The 23,709-nt window shown below is 38.7% G+C and overlaps 1 protein-coding gene across 1 annotated transcript in view; it reads right to left on the reverse strand.

Moving 5' to 3' along the window:
• TMED10 (transmembrane p24 trafficking protein 10) overlaps positions 1 to 8,162 on the reverse strand; it is a 45,904-nt gene extending 37,742 nt beyond the window's left edge. Inside the window, exon 1 of the mRNA XM_044664947.1 lies at positions 7,890 to 8,162. Coding sequence (XP_044520882.1) covers positions 7,890 to 8,114 — 225 coding nt within the window. The 5' untranslated portion in view covers positions 8,115 to 8,162. The remainder of the gene's footprint in view (positions 1 to 7,889) is intronic.
• Between the last annotated feature and the right edge of the window lie 15,547 nt (positions 8,163 to 23,709).

Raw genomic sequence — 23,709 nt, forward strand, 5'->3', positions numbered from 1 at the left:
ATAGAAGAACAAGGAGGGTGATGTCATGAAAATCTAGAAGAGGAGATGATTAACATTATCAAATGTTTCAGAAAGGGTAAACAAGATGAACATTGAGAAAATACCATTAGATTTGGCAATGAATAAAATCACTGATAACTTTGGAAAGTTTCAGTTGTGTGAGGCCAGATTCCGTGATGTTTAAAACAGAGTGAGGAGAGAAAATGGAAGCACTGAACACAGATGGCCTTTCCAAGGAGTTTAGACACAAAGAGGAGAATGGCTAGCAAAGATGGTCAGATCAAATCAAGCTTTTTAAAGGATGGAGGAGATGCGCTTATTTGCAGGAAGCAGGGAAGCAGCCAGTAGAAACAGAGAGATTGAAGATAAGAGATGACAGTGGGGATGATTTGCTGGAGAAGTTTGGAGGGGGAAGGGAACAAAGGTACTCGTAGAGAAGTTGGCTTAGGAAGGATCAGAACCCAGAATGAAAGACGAGGAGATTTGTGTATATAAGATGATGATGTAGAAGGCAGTCTCACTAAATAGCCTCAAATTTTTTTCAAGTGATTTGTCTCACTATAGTGAGGACTCAGTTGATATGATAGCATAAATCTGTAATGGACAGGATGAGCAATTTTTTTCATTTCCTCCAGCTCCATTCAGAAGCACATGAATAGAACAAAGTGGCAAGGGTTTGATAGTAGGATATAATGTAACAACAAGCTGGTTTACCAAGGAACCAAGTCAGAGAAAAGAAGAAAGAGTACAAGGGTGATTGATAGCCTAGAAATTAACAGGAGTAAAGACAAACAAAGGCTAGGAGTCATAAAGCACAGGAAAAGATGGAAAGAAAAAAGGTTATAATCAGATGAAAGAATTACAAAGTTAGTAACCATTTAAGTGGAATAGTTGTGGTAATAGGAATATCAAGGGCAAGACCATCTCTATTTGTAGCAGTAGTTCATGGAAATGAGCAGACACAGAAGAAAAGTTAGGGAATTTGAGGGAATATAAATAAACACACACACACATATTAAAGTCAGGAGATGGGGAAGAATACTTAGTATAAAATAAGGTATTCAGGAAAATGTAAAAAAAAAAAAAAGAATGATTCTACTTCTAGATTGAACATCAAAAATTCCTCTTTCTTTAAATCTTTTCTTGACAATATCTTGGGGAAAACATATACTTGACAGCTGTGATTAAGTTGAAATACTTTGCTACCAAATAAAAATTATTTGAAAACTACAGTTAAAAAAACCAGTAACATTTGTACTCTTTGGTGAAACTGTTTCTGTAAAACCAATGTTTGCCCATATGCCACAATATTTCATTGAAATTTTTCGTTTGGCTTTATGGTTGAGTATTACTAACTCAAGATTGGACTATTCTTGAAATCATCTGTTTAGCTCTCCTAGTTATATGTTACTTGGGGGTTATTTATTAAGGTCCTACATGTGAATAATAGAAGTGATAATTTCATTAATAAAATGCACTGTTAATTAACATCAATGGGAAATGACTATATCTGGGTAATAGGCCAATTAGATTATTAAAATGGGACTAATGAAATATATAACTCACAAGAGATTTGGATTAGCATCATTGTCAGTTCTTTAGTGATGATGTATCTATACATGCAATCTGCAAAGTCTTTCACAGATGATTTTTCAGTAAAGCTTCATAAGTGCAGACCACCCATAAGCAGTTTTGGTACCTGGAGTCATTTGATTGACTCGATCTGTATCTGGCCAAAATTTTGTGATGATAAATACTTTTTGGACAGGATCTATGTTTTCATTGGTATAGGGCCAAGTTGGCAAACCTATGGCACACGTGCCAGAGAGGGTTGCTCCCCCCACCCCCACAAACCTGAGGACATTTCTCATATCACCTGCCCCTCTTTCCAGCAGCCCATTGGGAATGCTTCCTCCCTCCGCTGTCTAGGCGGCAGCAGGGGGGCCCTCACACAAAACATGAAGGTTGCAGTTTGGGCACTCAGTCTCTAAAAGATTCACCATCACTGGTATTGGGAAATACCCAGTTAGGAAGTTGCTTCTAAGGAATCTAAGGCCATGCCTGATCTGCTATTTAAAAAGTCTTAGAGAGTTGTTTGGGCATCCTGAAATGTTAAATGACTTGTCTAGAGTTACTTAAGCAATATACATCAGAGGCAGGACTTGAACTCAGTCTTCCTTTGAATCTGGGCCAGTACTTGATCTAAGCACTTAAAAAAAGAAATTGCCAGAGGCAGCTAGGTGGCTCAGTGGATAAAAAAGCCAGGCCTGGAGACAGGCGGTCCTGGCTTCAAATAAGACTCGAAGCTGGTATTTTGAAAAAACAGATAAAATAGACAAAGTACTGGTCAATCTAATAAAAAAAAGGAAAGAAGAAAACCAAATTAACAGTATCAAAGATGAAAAGGGAAACCTCACCTCTAATGAAGAGGAAATTAAGACAATCATTAAAAACTATTTTGCCCAATTATATGGCAATAAATATAGCAATCTAGGTGATATGGATGAATATTTACAAAAATATAAATTGCCTAGATTAATAGCAGAAGAAATAGAATACCTAAACTATCCCAAATCTGAAAAAGAAATTGAACAAGCCATCAAAGAACTCCCTAAGAAAAAACCGCCAGGGCCTGATGGATTCACAAGTGAATTCTATCAAACATTCAAAGAATAACTAATCCCAATACTATACAAATTATTTGATATAATAAGCAAAGAAGGAGTCCTAATAATTAGAAAAATTATAATCCTATTTTGGCTGGCAATGTAATTCTTAACTTAGCACAATATAAATGTTGAACAAAACTACCCCATAAATACAAATTCTTATGAGACATAGATGAAAAAAATTCAGTGTCACTGCAGTATGTAGCAGAATAAGAGATCCTTGAAGGTAAGAATTATCTCACTTTTGAATTTATATCCACACTACCTAGGATACTGCTTGGCACACAGTAGATGGTTAATAAACATCTTGGTAGATTTATATAGGGCTTAAAAGTCTACAAAGCATTTCACTTACATTATTTCCTTTCATAACAAGTTTTTTTTTTTTTTTTTTTAAAGTTTGGCATATAGACTTCAGTTGAAAACAGGAATATGAAGAAATGAAAAAGTATTAAGTTCCTACACTCAAGTCTCTGGGCTATTTACTCTCCCCCTCACTTAGTAAAACAAACAAAACAAAAAACCCCTAACCATTAGTAAGTATCAATTCCAAGACAGAAGAGCAGTATGTGCTAAGCAATGGGGGTCAAGTGACTTGCCTAGGGTAATAGTTAGAAAATGTCTGAGGCCAGATATGAACCCAGGACCTCCTTTTTCCAGGTCTGGCTCTATCCGCTAAGCCACCTAGCTGTTCCTCTTACTTTTGACCAACCAATTAGATGCCAAATCTCGCCTTTTTACTTCTCACAACTGTTCTATCAGTTCTCTTCTCTCTACTCACATAGCCTCCGATCTAGGACATATCTTTATCACTTCTCACCAAGATTACTGCCATAGCCTCTTAACTTATCTCTCAGCCTTTTCTCCCTACTCTCCAATTCATCCTAGGCACAGAGGCCAAAATGATTTTCCTAAAGTACAGATCTAAGCATATCATTCTTCTATTAAATCAACTCCAGTGGTTCTATATTGCTTCCAGTATCAAATGTAAACTCCTTCGTTTATAAAACTTTTCCCAATTTGTTCCTAATTTATACTATTACTCCCTTTTGGTTATTTTCTGGTAAAGTTGCTATTCCAAATAAGAAACTCTTCACCTCCAGTTTCCAGGCCTTTATGGTGATTGTTCCTAATGCCTGAAATATAATCTCTTCTGTTTCTGAGAATCCCTCCTATTATTCAAAACACTACTCAAGAGACATTTTCATAGTCTTTCCTGATCCTTAGCACCTCTGACATCCCACTATGAGAAATTTAGCTTTTGATTTTTCAAATATGTCTGCACAAGTCATCAATCCAGGTAGAACATAAGCTCCTTAAGGACAGGAACTGTTTGTTGATTGGTTACTAAATTTCTGTCCCAAAGGGGTTGTTTCTGGCCTTGGGCATCATAAGCCACTCAACTGCCTATTTTCATGACTAACACCATTCAATCCAAGAATAGAGACATTATATCTGATGCTCAGCTTATGCTGCTCAAACAATAGGCCTAAAAGAATGGGACCAGAGTGTATAGTGGAAAAAAAGCTAGGACACAGGAGTGAGATCTGGGTTTGAATTCTAGCTTTGCCACTGGTTAACTTTAGAAGCAAACCCAGAGCAACTCATTTTGCTGGTCTGAGTCTCTTGTTTCTTCATCTGCAAAACATATTAATAGTGCAGTATTTACTTCACAAGGTGGTTGTGAGCCTGAAATAATATAAGTGAAATGTTTTATAAAATTTACAGCTTAAGTCAGTACTCATTGAGCACCTATGATATGCAACACAAGGTAGTGGAGAGAGAGTTGCCCTCAAAACTGGCTGTTTGACTGTTTCACTTAGCCCCATAGGAATCTAGGAACCTCTCTAAGATCATAAGGTACAGAGAATGTCCTGATCCTCAGTGAGAATCTCTTCTCTAATTTCCTACACCAGTGAAATTAGGCCTAGATATTAAACTCAATGTGCTAGGCCCTAGGTAGATAAATAGAAAAGTGAGATAGATGACCTCTACTCCAAAGTTTATAATCTATTAGGGAGATACAGCCTATATAGTGGGGATACCAGCCAAACAAGGGCTCTTTGATTTAGGCAGTTGGAAAGATATGTAAATCAAGCCATATGGCAGGAGATTATCTCACCATCTCCAATGGCAGGGATATTAAACTATTGGCCTCTCATCAAGTGCTGAAAAGTCCCCACCATCAGGGGTGATGGTAAAATGTCCATGATGTCTAGTAATGCTTGGGATGAAATATGTCTCATGGATAAAATTAGAGGGCTGAAGTAAGGACTGATTTACTTGACCCCTTGACTTCCAAGGGGTCCAAGCAGCATCTATTAGATAAACAATGTAGCTAAGAAGAAAGCATTCTAGCCTACACCTAGAAAAACTGGAAGCCCTGGATTCTCCAGACCAAAACTTTTCTTACTCAGTACAACATGGGGATTCTGAATTCAGAAAGATAATACTTAGAACAATCTGTGGTCAAAAGTATCTTTTGTGTGCCACTGACAGAGATTTGTTTCAAATAGGAAATTGAGACTATCCATTCAGTTGAGTCAAGAGGAGAAAAATACTATTAAAATTCTTGTGTGAAGTAGTTGGGCACTCCTAAAATGTACTTTACCAATTAAAGAGTGAGTCGGGGCAATTAAAGAGTGTGGAGGGGGGCAGCAAGGTAGCACAATGGATCGAGAGCCAGACCTACTGATGGGAGACCCTGGGTTCAAATCTAGCCTCAGATACTTCCTAGCTGTGACCCTGGGTAAATCCTTAACCCCCACTGCCTAGCCTTTGCAACTCTTGCCTTGGAACCAAAACACACTATTGATTCTGAGAAGGAAGGGTTTAAGAGAGAGTAAAGATCAGATATAGTCCTTGTCCATAAGTCTTCTTTGCATAAGACGTTTTTCTTATTTTTTCCCATTTTGTATCCTCAGTTCTTAGCATAGTGCAAGGCACATACATAAGTGCTTTTAATAAATATTTATTGACTATTGACTACTGATGGATGCCACTGTAGAACTATCTACCTGTATTATGCCTTATTTCTATTCAGCAACACAACCTAAATAATACTGAGCTGATATGTAGGCCCTTTGACAAATTTCTGGTTTTCCCAGCCCAAATTCAGGGCTGAGAAATATTAGCTACATTTCTTGGAATACTGTGGTAGGCAGATGGGGGCCAGGATTCACTCAGAAACTCATCTTGGTTTAACAGTAGACTTATTCCACATGTAATTACATAATAAAATTCAAAGCTATGTTATTGTTACTATGTATATGTAAGCTGTCTTGTATTCACAGAATCATAGAATTAGACAGAAAAACCACCAACTCTACCACTAAGAAGCTGGGTGACTTGAGCTAAGTCACTAATTCTCCTGAGCTTCAGTTTCATTATCTGTAAAGTGTGGGGATTGATCTAGAGCAGTGATGAAAACTCAAATAGAAACAAAGCACTAATCTGTACAAAAGGATCCTGGTAGACCACATACTGACTTCGTTTTAAAATGTATTATTATCTATGCTCTATTATATTTTCATTTAGTTTGTTAAATAATTTCTCAATTACTTATTAACCTGGTTTGGGCTGCATTCAGAAGTATTGTGGGCCATGTGTTTAGCCAACTCTGATCTAAAAGATCTTTAAGGTTCCTTTCAGTTTTAAACTTCTGAGCACATAAAATGTCATCTATGAACTTTCACTTTAAAGTCTAAAATCTATATTCCAAGGAGTCATAGTTGAACCTCTATGATTTCTCCTTGATTACTTTCTTAGTCTATCTAGCCAGTACAAAGTTTGTGATGGGAAGTAACTGAAGAAAAGATCACCTGTAACAAAAGATAGAACAAAGAAGAGTGAGAGATACAAATAAAGTGTTATAAAAATCCAGGGAAGGATTCCAGTTTGCTGACCTGAATCTTGTTGCTTTGATTTTTTTAAAATAACATTTTGGAATTAAAATGGACTTAGCCTCTACTGACAAAATTGTGTATTTATGTGTACTAAATAGTAACAAGCTGGAATGTGTGACAGACATACTGTCACCAATTCCATTCTTTTTTTTTTAAATCAATTCCATTCTATAATTAAGAGTTTATGGGGATATGACTGGGGATGTAGACTCTAAATAATCACCCTATTACAAATATCAATAATAGGTCTTGATCAACGACCAGTGGAATTGCTTGTTGGCTACAGGAGGGAGGTGGGAGGAGGGGAGGGAAAGAACATGAATCATGTAACCATGGAAAATTTTTCTTAATTAAATAAAATTTTTAAAAATTATCATAAAAAAGTTTATAGCAAACTTGAAGTAATATAGGCTGTGGTATAGGGAAGACCTACTTATCAGTATTATCACATGAGTAGGTCTTACCATATGTTAGGGGACAGCCTAACAACTTAGATGATAAACTGGGTGGAAGGTAACTTGTTTCTGTATTTGCCAGCTTAGAAAAGGAAGGCATACCCAAATCCTTGACACTGAAATGTAAAAATATGAAAATCTCCTCATTCCTCTTCCTACTAAATGAAATTTAAATCTTGTTTCCTTTCCTTGAGAAATGGGAATCCGGCAAATATAAATTATGAGAATTTCCACTACAACTAAATTATACTCAATACAAATTATGAAAATTCCCTTTACAACTAAATTATACTCAACGGTTTTAAAGCATGTAAGAATCTCTGAAATAATCTATATCTCCCCCATTCATTTTCTCTCTCTCTTTTTTTTTTTAACAGATGAGGAAATTGAGGCTGAGAGGGATGAAAGATTTTTTTTCAAGGTCTTCCTATATAGCAGCAAGTGACTCAAATGGAGATTTGGACGTACAGCTGGGATGAGTTTCGTGGAATGGGACTTCTTCGAATGTCAAAGGGCGGGACAAAGGGGCCCAAACCCAGGGACAACCTCAGCCTGGGGCCTGGGGCCCTAGAAAGGCAGGACAGAAAATGAGCTTCCCCGATCTGATTTAGAAGGGGCATTCCTGCCAAGCTCTTCCACTCCTGCCTTCGGGGCCAGGGTCGAGGAGCCCTCAGTTACTCCAAACAGGAAGTGGGAGTGGGGTGAGGGGCTGCTCCGAAGACACACCCCAGGTGATTCCCACGGGCCAGGGCCTGTCCGCAGGCCTAGGCCTAGGTCCGCCCAACCTTTCCGTAGCGGCCGAAGTCCGAGGCCGATTACGGGCGCACCCACGCGGGCTCGTGGCCCGCTGCCCCCCGCACCTTGAGGTGGGTCCGCAGGCCGCCGGCACCCCCCGACTGGTCGGAGATCTCGTACTCGCCCGTCACTAACAGGTCCTTGTGGATCTCTTCTCGAAGGCACTTGCGGGAGTTGACGGGCAGGTGGAAAGAGATGGTGAGGACCGAGCTGGGGCCGACCAGGAGCAGGAGCAGCAATGCCAGCGGGCCGGGACCGCGGGGAACACGAGGGTCAGACAACCGGGACATGGTGCTGGCGACTGCTTCAGCTCCTGGGGCCTCCACCGCGCCGGAACCGGGGGAGCACGTGACCGGCTGCCGCTACTGCGACGCTGCCGGCGCCATCTTCGAGACTGGTAAGTGGCGGCTGGAGGAACCTAGGAAAAAATCTAGAGGGAATAAAAGACCGATAACAGTGTGGAGCAGTACATAAAAGGTCCTGAAATAGAATAACTATTAGTCAGTCGCTAAAATTCCTGTATTTTTTGTTGTTCTAGAACTTCCTTATCCACCATGACTAGTAAGGGCAACCCTGGAAGTAATTTTTCTTTAATTTCCGGAAACTCTTCCCAAGAGTCTCGGGGCCACCGACACCATGACAACCAAGCCCCAATGGGGAAAGGCCACAAAGCCGTTTAGAGATCCCGCCCCGCGTGCGGGTACTGACTATGTGGCGGCAGCTGTTATCGCTGCTGTTCTTCTCAGCTTGGGCCTCCGTCTTCCGGGCACGCTAGCAACCGGCCCGGAGCAAGCTTTAGATTTCACCCAGGATCGCTGGGTGATAGCCATAGGCCCTGGGCGGGGAGTTGGGGAGGAAAGGGGGAGGGGCCACTGATCTCTTAAAAACCCAGGGGAGGGAGCCGAGGCCAGAAAGATTCTTCGTAGAACTTCTGAGGTTTCGTGGAAGGCCAACGTCCCTAATCTCCGAGGAAAGGAGCCGGGCTTAGTTGGGCTGCTGGACCCAAGTTCGCCTACTTGGCCTACTGATTAGGAATAGGCTGTGATTTCCTTCCCACCCAGAGCGTGGAGGGAGTGAGAGTGTGTGTGTTTTGTTCATTTATTCTAAGTACAAGGTTTGTGCGTTAAGTGAAAGTCCCAGATACAGGTGTCCATCTATAATTGAAAAAAATTCCCATCTATAAAGTATGTGAGTGTAGGTGAAAGACCTACATAATACAGGAGGTATATGTGTATGTACGATCTAAGGGGGATTATTATTGAAATGTTATAGACCCTTCTTGGGTTTCCAGGCTATTTCAAATAGTATTATTGCTCCTATAATAAAAGCAGATGTGTCTAAGGTTTGTAAAACGTTTTATGTTATTTCGTTTGATTTTCACAAAACTCAAGAGGGTTACATTATTTTCATTTTACATAATCGAAGAACCTGAGGCTCAGAGTGGGGTAACTTGCCCAGTCACAATACCTAAGAAGGGTTTGAGCCGAGTTTGGAACTGATGTCTTCTTGATTTCAAGTCCTGCACTTTCTTCTATGCCTTATTGTTTCTTTGGGAGAATGCTTTCCGAGTTCTAATACTTTTTTGGGAGATATTGTTGTAGAGTTGAGGGACTTGGTTCATACTCGGGCATTATATGTGTGTGTATATTATATAATATACACATATTTTTAAGTCTTTACTCTTTCCTTGTTTTTATATTGGCAAATAATGATGAACATGAGTATTTCCGTATACAAAAAGAGGATTGCATATGAAAACCAGCATCTCCTTTATATCCATCTTTTAAAAATTACTGTAATAAATTCTATATTGGTTTCAAAGCTTTCCTACTTGTCTGTATCTCCCTCTGAAATTCCCCCTCTTCTCTGATGCTTAAAAAAAATACTACATTACTCTTTTCTTTGGTGGCCATAGGGTGGGAGGTGCTTAACTATCAATTTTACTATCAATGCTATTCCCTCTCACATCCTGCTTCCTTCAATAAAAACAAACATTCTTGTAACATAAACTTGGTAAACTTAAATTCATATATTGGCCATGTCTGAAAATGTATACCTCAATCTGCACCTTGAGTCCCTTATCTCTTTGTTAGGAAGTAGAAATTATGATACTTGTATCATTGGTTCTCTGGAGTTATGGTTAGTCATAAAATTGGTAAGAGTTCTTACATCTATCAAATACCTTTTTCTTTACAATGTCATTATATAAATTGTTCTCTTTGTTCTAATTACTTTTTTATCAGTCAATTTTAAGAACAGATTTTCCTGAATCCTTCCTTTTGTCTGGTACAATAAAATCCCATTACATTTCATAATTTGTTTGGCTATTCCCCAATTAATAAGCATTTACTTTTCTTCCAGCTCTGTTAAAATGAGATGGGCTCCCATAAACATTTTTGTACGATAAGTCCTTTCCCTTTTTCTTTGATCTCTGATGTATAAAACTAGTAATGATGCCTTAGGACATAAGTATTTCGAAAATACTTTATGGTATCTCTGAGTCAAATAGTGTATCATACAATGACTTTGGGGATATAATTCCAAATTGCTTTCCAGGATGACTAGACCAATTAGAGTTCCACTAACAATGATTCAGTGTGTTATTGTCTTCCTATAACCCTTGCCACTGTTATCATTTTACTTTTCCTTTAGATCTTATGAATGTAAGATAGAACCTCATGTTCATTTTAATTTGGATTTCTCTTATTAGTGACTTGGAGCATTTTTTCATGCTATTGATGATAGTTTGGATTTCTTCTTTTTAGAAATGCCTGTTTGACCATTTATCTATTGAGGAATGGCATTTCTAATAAATTTGAATCAGTTACTCATATACCTTAAAATCAGGCTTTTAGCAAAGAAATTTGTTGCAAAGACTTCCCCCCCCCCCTTAGCTGTTTCCATTCTAATAAGAACTACATTGATTTTGCTTGAGCAAAAACTTTTTAACTTTATATAATTAAATTATCCATATTATTTTCTGTGATATTCTCTATCACTTCTTGTGCTATGAACCCATCTTCTGCCCATAGTTCTGAAGGGCATCTTCTTTCCTCCAGTAATTTATGATGTAAGTTTTATTTATTCATTTGGAGGATATTTTGGTGTGTGATATGAGCTGTTGATACTAAATTAATTTCTGCCACCTTGTTTTCTCCATTTTTCCCAGTCAGACAGGGCTGTACAGGGAAACTGCATGTCAGCCAACCACTGTAAAGCCATGAATTCCTTTCTGCCACCCTTGTTTTAATGATATATCCTTATTTACAAAGACCTTGGCATTAGAAAGCAAGTCTTGTGCTTCAGTATTACAACAAGAATATAGCACATCTTACTTTACATTGCCTTGTATTACAGTAATTCTCCTAGAGGCTCCTTGAGGTTAAGCTCCCAGATATCAGAGATCTTTTACCTATTTGTAAAAGAGATGCTTTAAATGTGGGAGGAGGAGGAATCTTAGGTATTTGCTGAATAAATCAATCTTCCTAGTAATTTGAGGTTTTGGAGTAATGGAGAGATAAGGAAGTTGTCATTTATGCTTAGAGAGTTTCTGTTTCCGATACCAAAAGAAATTTGTGAATTTTCTAATTTTGAAATTCTCATTCAGTTATATTAATTTTCATTTCCCAGGTAGAAAAATTGAGGCCTAAAACAGTTAAGTAACTTGTCTCAAACCATAGAGCAATAATTAAAACTAGGTTCTCTGACTTCAACACAAACTAGGATTATAATCAGTGTGTTTTGTTTATATATGTGTGTATACATATATATTTTTGTAAACTTTGTTTTTTAGTATTCAGTTACCACATTACTCATTGTATGTGTCTAGCATAATACCTGCCATAGTAGGCACATAATAAATACTTTTTGATTAATGGTTTGGATCTGATTTGATCACTTGACTAGACACCTTTCTTTGATATTTATAGCACATGCTATGTTTTTATTAGTGCCTTTTACTCTACCAGAACATGAAGATGTTTATATTTAATGCAGAAACTTATGTAATATCCATTATATATTCCCTCCCAACTCTACAAATGACTATGCCTTGAAAAAATATCTATATGTGCCTTTCTAGATTTCATGTCAGGATAGATTTCCTGTTTTCTAGGCATGAAGCATGAACTGCATGCCATCTCTATATAATATTCTGTACTTCATCAGTGCTATCTCTACTATGTCCTGAAGATAAACTAGCAGGACCCTGTCCTATATCCTAAAGCCTAAATTACCAGGATCAGAGTTCTGTTAGTGACATTGCTAACTGATGCCGATAAGAATTTCGGGTTAAAAAAAAAAAAAGATAATTATTAAGGAGGACTTGTGAGAGGAATCAAACAAAAGGCCCAAAATGAGTGGAGAAAAAGAAAATTTCCTTCTTCATTCTGTATTTCCACCCAGACCCCCTATTGCCTACCCCTAATCACAACACACTTTAAACAATGTCCTGACATATAGAGTATGTTTGTATATTGACTTTTCTACCCAATCTGTACCTCTCTTAACAAAGATGTAGGAATAGGAAGGAGAAAGAGGACCTCTTTCCATAAGCACATGAGAGGTTTTTTTTTTTCCTTGCCAAAGGTCATCCTGGCACGTGGACCAAGGAAGTATTAATAGCTTCTAAAGAGGTACTTCTCCAGGATTTGGTGTCTCACAGACCACAACCAATGCTGTCAACTCTCCAGATGGTCAACTTCTGCATTATGAACTGCAACTTCCAAAGATAGCTCAAAATACATCCCAAATCAGAGAATTCAGTTATGGTGACAGGCATCATTAGTCTCTTGTTAGACATTAAATGCCATATTTGTCCAAAACAAAGTTGTCAGAAGTAAAAGACCTAAAAGATAACTATCACAACTATCACTAAATCACTAATTGAGTGAGGAAAGGGAAAGGAACAGCACTGAAGAACACACAGAGACCTAGATCTTCGCATATATCGATGCTGGAGTGAGATTGGAGAAAGAAAACACAAAGTAAATATAAAATGTGCTCCCTGTCCTTTTATTTGGAAGAGAAACAAAATACACATATAAAACAATCATACAACATTACCAAGGCAGCAAGGTGTGGTTAGGATTGCATTGATTTGAAGTTAGAAAATGTGAATTCTTGGCCCACCTCTTTGGCCTAGTAGTAGTGTAATAATAACTAACATTTTTATAGGGCTTACTCTATGCCTGGCACTATGCTAAGCACTTTACAGTTATCTCACTTGATATGACATTTCTAGGAGGTAGGCACTATTATCTTCAGTATACAGATGAGAAAACAGACAAAAGAATTAAGTAATTTGCCCAAGGTTATACAGGTAGTATGTTTCTGAGGAAGTATAATCTTGGCAAAGCCATTTCATCTCTGGACTTTTGCTTCTTAAACTACGTGGTTAGATTAGATGATCTCTAAGATGCCTCTTTGTACTGTTTATATAGGATCCTATGAATTATGCTGCTAGTAAATGTAAAGACAATGATTTGTGACTATAAATGATCAAACATTATGTGACATATCCCAGGAGCCAGAGGCATATTCAGGAAGATACTATGAATCTGCAATAATCAAAATTTGGGTTTTGTGTCAGAGTTTTTTTTTTTTTTTTTTTTTTTTTTTTTTTTTTTTTATTTTAAACCCTTAACTTCTGTATATTGACTTTATAGGTGGAAGATTGGTAAGGGTAGGCAATGGGGGTCAAGTGACTTGCCCAGGGTCACACAGCTGGGAAGTGTCTGAGGCCGGATTTGAACCTAGGACCTCCTGTCTCTAGGCCTGGCTCTCAATCCACTGAGCTACCCAGCTGCCCCTTGTGTCAGAGTTTTAAAATTAAGAATTAATTACACAGAGATAGTATGATTTCCTTGCCTATTGCCACTGGTTAATGAATGTTTTTAAAATTGATTTAAACTGAATTAAATTTGATGTAGGAGAAAATACACTGGACTGGGAGTCAAATAATTTTGGATTCCTGGCTCTTTCATTTTCTCTGTGACTAACAGCACAAGTATCTTCACTACTCTAGGCTCTAATTTCTTCATCTGTGAAATGAGGGAATTGAATTACATGATCTGTGTGGTTCCTTTGAGTTTTAATATCATGTGATTTGGTATATAAAAATGCTAATTTGTGGTATAGGCTATAAGTGCGTTCAGAAGTTTAAAGAAGAGAGAGACTGGAATAGTTGGGGCACAGTTACCATATTATTGCCACATACTTGTTATCATCTACCAAACTCCTCACTTCCTCAGTAATGTTAGAACCTGGCTCATTGTCTTTCTTTCCTTCCTTTATAATCTTCAGAATTCTCAGTATTCATGGTGAACACCCTTTTAACACCCCAACCACACAATGCTCAATTTCATTCCACTTCAGCCATGCATCATACTTAGATTTCACCATCTGGAAAAACTAAAATTCTACTCTTGGTCTACCATCTACTTTTACCATTCTACTCATTCATACTAAACTTCTTCATATTCATCTGATAACCAATAGGTCTTGGAATCTTTTCTGATTTTCCCCTGTTTCTCTACTCTGGCTTCCCTTGCCTTTTTCCCCCCCTTAATAACCCTTACCTTCTTTCTTAGTATCACTTATCAGTTTTAAGACAAAAGAATGGCAAGGGGCTGACAGAGTTAAGTGATTTGCTCAGGGTCACACAGCTAGGAAGTATCTGAGGTCATATTTGAACCCAGGTCCTCCCCACTCCAGGCATGGTGCTCTATCCAGTGTGCTATCTAGCTGCCCCATTTGCTTGCCTCTTTACCATACATCCCTCCTTGACCCCATTACCTGCTATTTTAATGGCATATGAACCAACATCCTAGAACATTTTGTTTTCCAAATCTGTAGGTATCCTCAATCATCTTCCTTCCTGGTTTTCTCCACTATCTGATCCTTTGGTTTCAGCTCCTAGACTGCTAGGTATCAGTCAATCAAACATTTTTCAAGTGCTTACTATGTGCTGGTTACTGTGGGATACAAAAAGATGTAAAAGACAGTCCATGCCCTCAAGCTTATAATCTAATAGATGAGAGAACATGCAAATAAATATATACAAAGCAAACTATGCAGGATAAATAGTAAATGATTAGCATAGGGGAAGCACAAGAATTAAGAGAGATAGAGGAAGGCTTCCAATAAAAGATAGGATATTAATTAAAACTTAAAAGAAACCAAAAAAGTCAGTAGGAAAGAGAACATTTTAGGAATGGGGAATATCTAGAGAAAATGCTTAGAATTGAGAGACAGAAGGGTCTTCTTTATAGAATAGCCAGAGGACCAGTGTTACTAGATTGAATTGTACATAGTAGAGAGTAAAGTGTTAGAAGACAGGAAAGGTAGGCGGGGGCTAGGTTATGAAAGGTTTTGAATGCCCAAAGTAGCATTGTATATTTGATCCTGGAGGCAATATGAAGTCACTGAAGTTTGTCGAGTAGGGGGAGGTGAAATGATCAAACCTTTAGTAGTTGTATGGAGGCTGGCTATAGACAGACCCACCAGTAGGCTATTACAGTAATCTACATATGAAGAGATGAGGACATATACTAGAGTGGTGTTAGTATCTGGAGAAATGGGTATATTTTTGAGAGATGTAGAAAAGATGAAATTGCCATTGCTCCATCTTCGGTCTGTGTAGCTGTCCCTGTTTCATTGTCAGTTTGTGTACTAGCATCAGTCATTTTAACTTTGGGAGTCTGTTTGTCCTTAGGTTTATACATGCCCTCGATGATCTCTAACTGTAGTATAGTATGTTTGTCTAGCTCTTGCCCCAATCTTATTTTATTGTTAGTCTCAATCATTAATTTCATCTGTTCCTTCATCATGCTTATTATATCATCTTTATCAGTTTTGCCTTTCCCAACCATAATAGAGATCAATTTCCTCATTGCCATCAACCCTTGTATTATAGTAACTAAAGCCACTATTACTGCTGGCAAGTATGATAGAAACTCTGCCAAGGTTATATATAGTTAATACTTGTAGGTGTCATAGATGGTTACCAACTTTATAAGGTATTCTGGAATGATACAAAACCATAACTTTATCACCCCTTGTGTAAACGAATACAGGAACATCGCTATGGTCCCCAATATAAATGACATTCTCATTATCCCCATTTCTCTTTGCTCTTTTCTGCTTTAGATAGGTTCAAAATCCTGGCTTCGCCAAAAACTGTTATAAAAATAAATGGGCAGATGGAGGAAGAGATAAACTGAACTACCACTGGTAATTGTGTGACAGCAGTGGAGTCCAGATATGTGGTTAGTGCAAGATCAACTGAGGCTTGCCACCTCGCTAGATGATGTAACCCCTCCCTCCTTTATAACAGTGCCCAGGCAGGATCCTTCAGGTCAATGGATGGTATCCCTTCAGGTCCCACTGGGGTTGATTGATAATAGATATTGGGCTCTATTAGCCTTGGTAACGGTTTATCTGACTGCGTTGCTCCCTTCCAGAAAAGTGATGACACAACCACTCCAGGAAGGTACTTGAATAGTTTATCTATATTTAGCAAAGATGAAGAACTGGGAAATGGGTAGAGGAACTGGGAAACCCTAACTAATTGATAATAATAATAAACCCTCAGGTTTATTAGGCAGGTAATTGAGTCTGGTTAATTAGCTCCTCTGGCTCAGCCTGGCCACAGCCAAACCAAAGTAAGCAAGCTGATGCTTGATGTCTTTCAGCTTCTTCTTCCTGCTAGATGTTATGCCTATACAGCCTTCAGGATCCACCCCTTTTCTACCCTCTTCTTCTCCTGCCCACCTCCTGGATCCCTCCCGGGCCCTGGGATACCTAGATAACTACAGATGATTTGAATTCCTAGATATCTAGGGACAGTAGAATAAGAATATTGATGGTCTGGGTACAGGTTGGCAATGATAGTCAGGTACAAGACAGGAGGATCTTGCAAGGTTGAGCCAAGCAAGTCACCAATCCCAAAGACCAGGATCCACAGACCTCAGGTCCAAGGGAAGTGAAAGGAACCAAAAGCCAGGGCTACCAGGGTATTTATACCCCTGTGGGCCAACCACTTTCTCCCCTGTCCTCATGGCCTCTGGGAACATTCTAAGATCCAACGGTCCTCACCCATCAATCAAGGGTGAGACTCTCTGCTCCCAGAGTTTCAATATAACAATAGGCCTTGGTAACAAATTGGATATGGGGAGTGAGGCGTAGAGTCCAAGATGACTTTTAGTTGTAAGTCTGAGGGACTGGGAGGATGCGGTTGCCCTCTACAGTAACAAGGAAGATAGGAGCCAGGGAGAGTTTAGAGGAAAAGAGAATGAATTCATTTTTGGACATGCTGAGTTTAAGATGGCTACTGGAGTTTGAGATGTAGAAAAGATAGTTGGGAAAGTGAGATTGGAGATTAGCCACGTTTCAGGCAGGATAGGTAGACTTGAGAATTATCAGCATAGAAATGAAAATTGATGAGATCATCCAATGAAACAGTATAGAGGGAGAAGAAAAGAGGGCCCATGATTGAGCCTTGTAGGATACCCATGGTTAGAGGGTGTGACATGAAGGAAGATTCTGCAAAGGAGACTGAGGAGTAGTGTGCCAGGGAAGAGGAGAAATGAGAGAGGGTAGTGTCCTGAAAACCTAGAAACAAGAGAATATCAGGGAGAAACTAGTGATCAACAGGGTCAAAGGCTGCTGAAAGGAGAATGAGGACCAAGAAAAGCTCATTGGATTTGGCAGCAAAGAGATCATCCGTAACTTTGGAGAGAGTAGGTTCAGTGGAATGAAGGCAGATGGTAAGGGTTTAAGAAGAGTGAGAGGGGAGAAAGTGGATATATCACTATAGAAAGGTGTGAAATGGAGCTGATTTCATCCACTATAAAATTGTGTTACTTTCCTTTTAGCTGTTCCCTCCCTGTTATTATGCTATCCAACTCCAGGTTTGTCAATTCCCTATACTAAATTCCATCAGGTATTCCAAACATTTCCCTTTCTTCTTAAGGCCACAAATCATTTTTAAGACAGATGACTTGGCCTCTTACTTCACTAAGATTCAGGCAATTAAATGAACATTTGTTCAATTCCTTTCTTTCATTCCTGAATATTGCTTAGAATCAGCATACATTTTCTCTTCCTTTCTTCCTTTGTCAGAGAAATGAGCATCTTTGTAACTTGGTATCTGTGCCCAAGACCTTACCTTAAGGTGAAAGAATTTAGCCATCAAACAGATGAGTAAACTGAGGCTTATTCATTTTCTCAATAAGCATTTATTAAGTACTTGACCTGTGTAAGGCTCTATGCTATTGTACTGGGATACAAAGACAAAAACAAAAATTGCTCTGCCTCTCAAGGAGTTTATGTTCAGAGTGGAATGAGGTGGGGAGAGGGAAATGGCAGGAACATAGAGAAGTAAATACAAAATATATATCTAACAATTATAACTGGGGCTAGGTCCAACGGGTTGGGGCAGTGTGTCCTCTAACTCTCCACAGAGGGCCCCCTTTGCTCTGTTCTCAAGTATGTGATACAAGATAGGATCTGGTCCCAGAGGACATTGACCAACTAGAAGGGTCAGATTCATTTTTTGACACTCTTCATATCTTTCTATCATCACCCCAGAGCCTTAGGAGGAGATTTACTTAAAGTTTAGGTTTAGCTCATGTCTAGGGTCTCCCCAAAAGGAGTTAAAAAATACTTATTGTACAACATATCAGAGATGGGACAAGTATTCTTTTTCCTCCACACAAAAGAAATACTATATACAAAAGGCTATCACAAGAGTGCACTGACAGAGATTTAACAAGCAGTAAAAATAACTATCATTTAATTCTTCCAGGAGGTTAAGTCTTAAATATTGCAAGCAGGTTGCAGGACTACTAAACAGGCATTTGTATACTTTACCTTGGCTCTATACTGTCTCCCTCAAGAACCATTAAGTAGCAGAGGGAGGCAGAATTCATTCATGGCACAAGGAATAGGCTGGGAACAGAAAGTAGGCCAAAGTGACTGAAAAACGGCAAGCATAAAGGATTGGATCCAGATTACAAAGGACTTTAAATGCCAAACAGAAGAATTTGTATTTAATCTTAAAGGCAATTAGAAGCCACTGGAGCTTCTTGAAGAAGGCACTAATACCTCTATCAGACCTGTGCTTTGGGGATTTGGCTCTTGGATGGGGTATGGATTGGAGAAAGAAGAGTCATTGTTTAATATTATTGGTCAAGCCAAGGTCACAGCTGATTGCAGAGGCTAATTGAATAATTTCCCACTAGCCTGTGGGATGCCATCACTTCTTTGCCTTGAGAAAGAATAAAACAGCTAGCAGCTGAATGAAATCACCTCTAAATCTTTCATCAAGCTTTATGCTTATAGGATCAGTTAGACCTAGAAGAGAACTCAGAGGCCATTTGGTCCAGTGCTCTCATTTTATAATTGCTACTTACCACAAATGCTTTTAGCTTTTCAAGGCTTCATTCCTACTTCACTAATTACTTCTTTTTCTTCGGCTATTATTTCAGGCATCCTGTCAACCTAGGAGGTTTTCCAATCTGTTTTATATATATATATATATATGGCAACTAGGTAGCAGTGGATAGAGCACCAGGCCTGGGATCAGGAGGCCCTCAGACACTTCCAGGCTAGGTAACCTGAGCAAGTTACTTCACCCCAATTGCCTAGCTCTTGCTACTCTTATGTCTTAGATTGATACTGGATGATTCAATAGATAAGAGTATTGTTATAAAGAAGGTATCTTTGTCTACTATTATAGTTACTATAGGATATATTAATCAGGGAAGCCGTGCTTTGGATTCCCTTGATAGCTGGTGCAGGGACACCCGAGTCCTGTCACTCAGCTGGATGTTATAGTAACTGCCCCTTCTCAATAACAGTGCCCAGGCAAGATCCCTAAAGGTCAGGTGGATGGGTAACCCTTTCAGGTCCCACCCGGGGTTGGATTGATTATTAATATTGGGCTCTATTAGCCTTGGATAATGTTTTCATCTGACTGTGTTGCTCCCTCCCCAAGGGTTGTTATGTAATAATCACTCAGGAAGGTACTTAATAAACTTTATCTATAGATGTTAATAAGGGAAAGGAATAATCAGGAACGGATTGGGGATAGGAGACCCTGTCACTAATGGCTATGATCACTAATCCCTCAGGACTGTAGGCTGTGTCAGTAATGCTGGAGCTCTTGTTCTTCACCTCCTCTGGCTCAGCTTGGCCACGGCCAAACCAGAGAAAGCAATCTGCTTGGTTGATACAGATATCGATGATCCCTCTCAGCTTCTTATTGCCAGTTGTTATGTCAGTCCTACAGCCATCAGGAAATACCTCCCTTACCACCTTCCGCTTCTTCTCCTTCCCACTTCCCGGTTTCCACCTGGGCCAGGATACCTAAATATCTAATGATGGTTCAGATGTCTAAATATCTAGGGGGAATTCAGAGAAAATCAGAGATCCACAGGTCAATGCTCCAAGATCAGAGATCAATGTCCAAGGCCAAGGGTTCCAGGCCAAGGGTCAAAGCCAAGGGTCCTTGTCAGATGGCTGTCAGGGTATTTATATCCTCTGGCCAACTGCCTTTCCTCTTGTCCTCATGGCATCTGGGAACATTCTGATGTCTCCAACTGTCTTCACCTGTCAATCAAGGTGAGACTCACAACTCCCATAGTTTGAATATGACAATTTCAACCCTGGAAATGGAAGGTCCTGGATTCAAAAGTGGTTCAGACACTTCCTAGCTGTGTGACCCTGGGTAAGTCACTGAACCCAACAACCTAACCCCTACTACTCTTTTGCCTTGGAACCGATACTTAATAGGTTTTAAGACAGAAGGTAAGGATTTAAAAAAAGAAAGAATCCATATTAGGATAGAAGATAAGGTGTTTTTTTTTTAAAAGAAAAAGTTATGCAGTTTCTAGCCTATACTTAACTTGTTTATTATGTTTATATCTTTCTGCATTCTCCTGGAGAGGCTGAGAAACTTGGATTCAGGAGAGTCCTTCCTCTGAGATATACCACAAGCAAGTGACTTCAGTACTCCCCAGACAGTCAAGGAGATTTTAAGTTACAGAGAAGTCTCAAATCTTCCAATATAGATGGAAGAAGTTTCATACCTCTGTACCAATGAACAGCATCATAGGATTTGCCCAAGGTGGGAAGTAAACAAATCCAGAATTTGAACCTAGATCCTCTGGCTCCAAAGGTAGCAAGTGCTCTTTAAAAACAAAACAAAACAAAACAAAACCCCATAATACAGCTACTTTCTACTGATTACACCTACACTTTGCTACAATAATCGTCCCCTCTCTCTCATCTGGCTCCTTCTAATCTGCCTATAAACATTCTTTTACCTCATTAGCATCTCATAACTCTCCTCTTCTTAACTCCTAAACTTCTTAGAAAAATTGACCACATTAATGCTTCCATTTCTCTAATATTTACTCTCTTCTACCCACTGCCATCAGACTTCAGCCTTCCCCTCCTTCTCACTACTCCATTCTCCTGAAACTACTCCTACACTGGACCAGTGATCTCCTAATTGACAAATCTAATGACTTTTTTCCCCAGGCCTCATCCTCTGTAGCTTCTGATACTATTAAGTGCCCCTTATTCCCAACATCTTTGATTTTAAAGGCACCAGTCTTGGGGGCAGCTAGGCAGCTCAGTGGATAGAAAGCCAGGTGTGGAGATGAAAGGCCCCGGGTTCATATGCGGTCTCAGATATTTCCTAGGCATATGACCCTGGGCAAGTCACTTAACCCCAATTGCCTATCCCTTACTGCTCTTCTGCATTGGAATTGATACTTCTAAGAAAAAATTTAAGAATTTAAAAACAACAACAACAAAAGAGAGATATGGGTGGAGGACAATAGTTGAGTGAGTACTTCATGGACAGAATTATCTTCTTCTATCCTTCACCTTAACCACCACTTTCACCCCTACAGAATGCTATAAACTGAAAAGGATTGAGAAATGCTATTCTTAGCTATTATTACTAGCTAAGAGGTGACTGGGGCTAATAAGGGGAGTAAGGGAATAACTGAGGTTGTGAATAAATCATTAGGCTTGCCATACTTAAAAAAAAACACCCTAGAATTAGCCCTGTCTCCAAATTTTAAAATTAAGCATGAATTGTTTTCTTTACCTTCAGTGACCAGTGTTGCATTTTGCTTAATTTGGCTCCTAAGTTACCCACATGTTCTATGAATTTCCCTTTGTTATATGCCTACCACAGAAGAACCACTGCGGAGACCACAGGGACTAGGATATGATGCCATTTCTTTGTTGACTAGGAGGACCCAACATTCTGTTTGACTATATTCAGCAGGAAGGAGTTGAGGGTGGGGAAGGGAAGAAGGTTAAGGAAAGGAGGGAGAAGGAAGTTTAGTGTCTAATAGGAATGGTTAGGCTCTCTTTTATCATTCTCTTAGGCTTATTAAGTCCCCTACCCTAGTACCCTGGAGACAATTTTATAATAACAAATTAAATTATTATATTTCCCATAGTAGGGAGAAGAAAACTTATACAATGTGTTCTATGAATCAGGTATGGGACAGGCGCTTATTTGTGACACACAAAAGAAATGCTAAATACAGTATATTCACAAGCATATGTCTGACAAAAACAAACCATTCTGTAACAACATGTAGCTATAGTTACAATCTCCTAGGATGCTGATACTTAAAAAAAACTTTAATTTTTTTCAATTAATGAAGTCTATTTTCTTTCCTTCCTAAACTACCTCTGAATTGAAAAAACAAAATTTTTAACAAATATGCATAGTTCAGCAAAACAATTTCCTATATTAAATGTGTCCAAAACATGTCTTATTCTTCACTCTGAGTCCAATTTCCTCTCTCAAAGTATACTTCATCATTAGTCCTCAGGAATCACTATTGACCATTGTGTTCATCAGAGTTCTCAAGTCTTTCAAAGTTGTTTGTAATGTAGTTATTATTGAATACATTGTTCTCCTAGTTCTTCTCATTTCACTATGTCAGTTCATACAAGTTTTTTTTGAAGCTGTTCTTTTCACAGTTTCTTATGGCATAGTAGTATTCTGCTATAGTCATATGGCATAATTTGTCCCTTCAGAGACTGATACAAATTTCATTAGAACGTAAAAGTAATTTTCAGGACTCCTACTTAGGCATTTTATGTTTCACCTTGGCGCTGTACTGTCTACTCTACTAATGGCTAATTTTCTAAAATTAGCCAAATTTTAGACTACATTTCTAATTTTAGAATTAAGAAATTTAGAATTTAGAATTTCTAAATTGGAATAATTTGGAAAATCTAGAAAATTAGACTAAAATACTCATTTTCACGAAGAACACAAATAGTTATTGGAAACTGCTCTCTAACTGCCAGTCTGTTTCAGCTGAGGAATTCAGGACCTCTTGAATTTATAAGGTCACCTCCAAGCCAGGACACATCCATTTCAGCTAGGTACTCATTCATCCAAGATCAGGAAAGAATAAATATAAAAGAGGCAGCCCTAATCCCAGTACAGACTTGCCCATGCAGAACATAAGACTCCTGAGCCATATGCTTATGCAGCTAGGTTGGTGGTTGTATGGGGAAACATAAACATCTCAGCATCAGCAGGATAAAGTTTAGTATGGGTAGTATCTAGCTATTCCTTAACCTGTCTTCTCCAACTATTCTATTGACCCTTGTCAAAGCCTCAAGGAAGATTTTTTTCCCCCTAAGTGTTCTCTTATTCAGTTATCTATATACTGTTGCAACTGCATTATCATGTACGAACTTTAAGTACTCACAATGTTTACTCATATGTAGAATCATATCTATGTTCCAGTCTTTGCAATATTTCTTGTCAAGTCTTAGAAATAAGTTCAAATAGAAAATGGTATCAGGACTACTAGATGATACCTTGTTTTGCTTGTG

Source organism: Gracilinanus agilis, chromosome 2, assembly GCF_016433145.1.
Source record: "Gracilinanus agilis isolate LMUSP501 chromosome 2, AgileGrace, whole genome shotgun sequence".
NCBI lineage: Eukaryota > Metazoa > Chordata > Mammalia > Didelphimorphia > Didelphidae > Gracilinanus > Gracilinanus agilis.